Below are 1,475 nucleotides of genomic sequence, written 5' to 3'. Positions count from 1 at the left end.
TGAAGATGGAGATGGAGAGTAATTCTGGAAGGGGAAGAGTGAAGCGTGGAGGAGGAGGAGGAGGAAGAAATGGTGGACAAGGCCAGAAGGCCGGAAGTAGTAGTTGACTCTGAACAAAGCAGGAACCAACCTGGGAAGGATTATCCCTGTGATCAGACAGGGAGATGATGAATGACCTAGGATTGCTGCAGCCCTAGCAATGGTTGGCCTGCTGGCGCTAAGCCCATTGCTCTGAAGGAAGCTTTTCTGTAACTGTGCAGATCTCAAATTTATTATTATTTATTAAACAGATTTTCTACCAATTTCTAAATTCCATTTCTAGATAGATTCATGTGGGTAGAATTGCAATGTATTTAACATGTCTTTGAGATGGCATTCAAATTTTGCTGGCTTTATTAGTTCAGAAGTCACCTATAAACCGCCTAACAAATACTAAGAATTTTTGAAAGCTCTAGGGATACAAAAGTAATGAAGATATACTCTTTCTCAAAGAGGTTTCTATGTATGTCCTTATTTTAGACATTCCTCTTCATCACCTTGGGGGAGGATTTTAAAATAGAAAAAATGTAATGGGTCTTGATATTAAGTTTCTGTATATGTTTCTATTTTGTCATTCAGGTTTATTGAAATCCCACCAAGATGTCCTGCCAGCAGAACCAGCAGCAGTGCCAGCCCCCTCCCAAGTGTCCTATCCCCAAGTGTCCCCTCAAATGCCCCCAAAAGTGTGCATCCCCATGCCCACCTCCAATCCCTTCTTGCTGTGGCTCCAGCTCTGGGGGCTGCTGCAGCTCTGGGGGAGGTGGCTGCTGCTTGAGCCACCACAGACACCGCAGGCCCCACTGCCACAGACCCCAGAGCTCCGATTGCTGTGGCAGTGGCAGCAGCCAGCAGTCTGGGGGTTCTGGCTGCTGCTCCGGAGGGGGCTGCTGCTGACCTGGACCAGGAGCAGCACTGAAGGAATTAGTGGGCGAAGGACCCATTGCAGCCTGGTGTTTTACCTCCTCCACTCTTTTGCCTTTCCTTTTTGCAGCCCCATCAATTGAATAAACATGCAGGTTTGCTTCTCATCAACTTCAGACCTTGGATTTGCATTATTTTAGCTTTATGTCAATATCTGTATTTCTCAGATTGTTGAAAAATTGTCTGACGTGCTTTGCAACAATAAATTTACTTTCAAGTAATTTTCAAATCCCAGTTTGATGGTGGTTTTTATTCCACTTTTCCTCACTTTTACCTAAATCCCAATCGTTTTCCCTAGATAGGTAGATGTATTGCTTTTACTGGAATAGAGAAAAATTAACCAATTAAACTTTAATGAATTACTAATTTGTGTATACATACTTTCACGAAAATCTAAAATTCTGCAGTATTTGTGAGAACAGTAAGTAAGGATTGATTAGAATTCCAAGATAAGCCTAACTTAAATTTAAAAAAAAAATAGTGGTGAAATAGCCAAGTCACTAAAGTTGTTTGGA

The 1,475-nt window shown here is 42.2% G+C and overlaps 1 protein-coding gene across 1 annotated transcript; it reads left to right on the top strand.

Annotated features, from left to right (window-relative positions):
* The first annotated feature begins 616 nt into the window (after nucleotides 1–616).
* Nucleotides 617–1,040, top strand: LCE4A (late cornified envelope 4A). Its single transcript, XM_011980931.1, has one exon. The coding sequence runs from the start codon at nucleotides 640–642 to the stop codon at nucleotides 931–933; it is 294 nt and encodes a 97-aa protein (XP_011836321.1). The 5' UTR covers nucleotides 617–639; the 3' UTR covers nucleotides 934–1,040.
* Nucleotides 1,041–1,475: the final 435 nt, after the last annotated feature.

This window comes from Mandrillus leucophaeus, unplaced genomic scaffold (genome assembly GCF_000951045.1).
Source record: "Mandrillus leucophaeus isolate KB7577 unplaced genomic scaffold, Mleu.le_1.0 Scaffold1049, whole genome shotgun sequence".
In the NCBI taxonomy this organism is placed as follows: domain Eukaryota; kingdom Metazoa; phylum Chordata; class Mammalia; order Primates; family Cercopithecidae; genus Mandrillus; species Mandrillus leucophaeus.
The sequence above is the reverse complement of the archived record's forward strand: the minus strand, read 5'-3'. Positions and strand labels throughout refer to the sequence as shown.

Coding starts and splice junctions, on each gene's coding strand:
- LCE4A (XM_011980931.1), top strand. CDS start 640: ATGTCCTGCCAGCAGAACCAGCAGCAGTGCCAGCCCCCTCCCAAGTGT.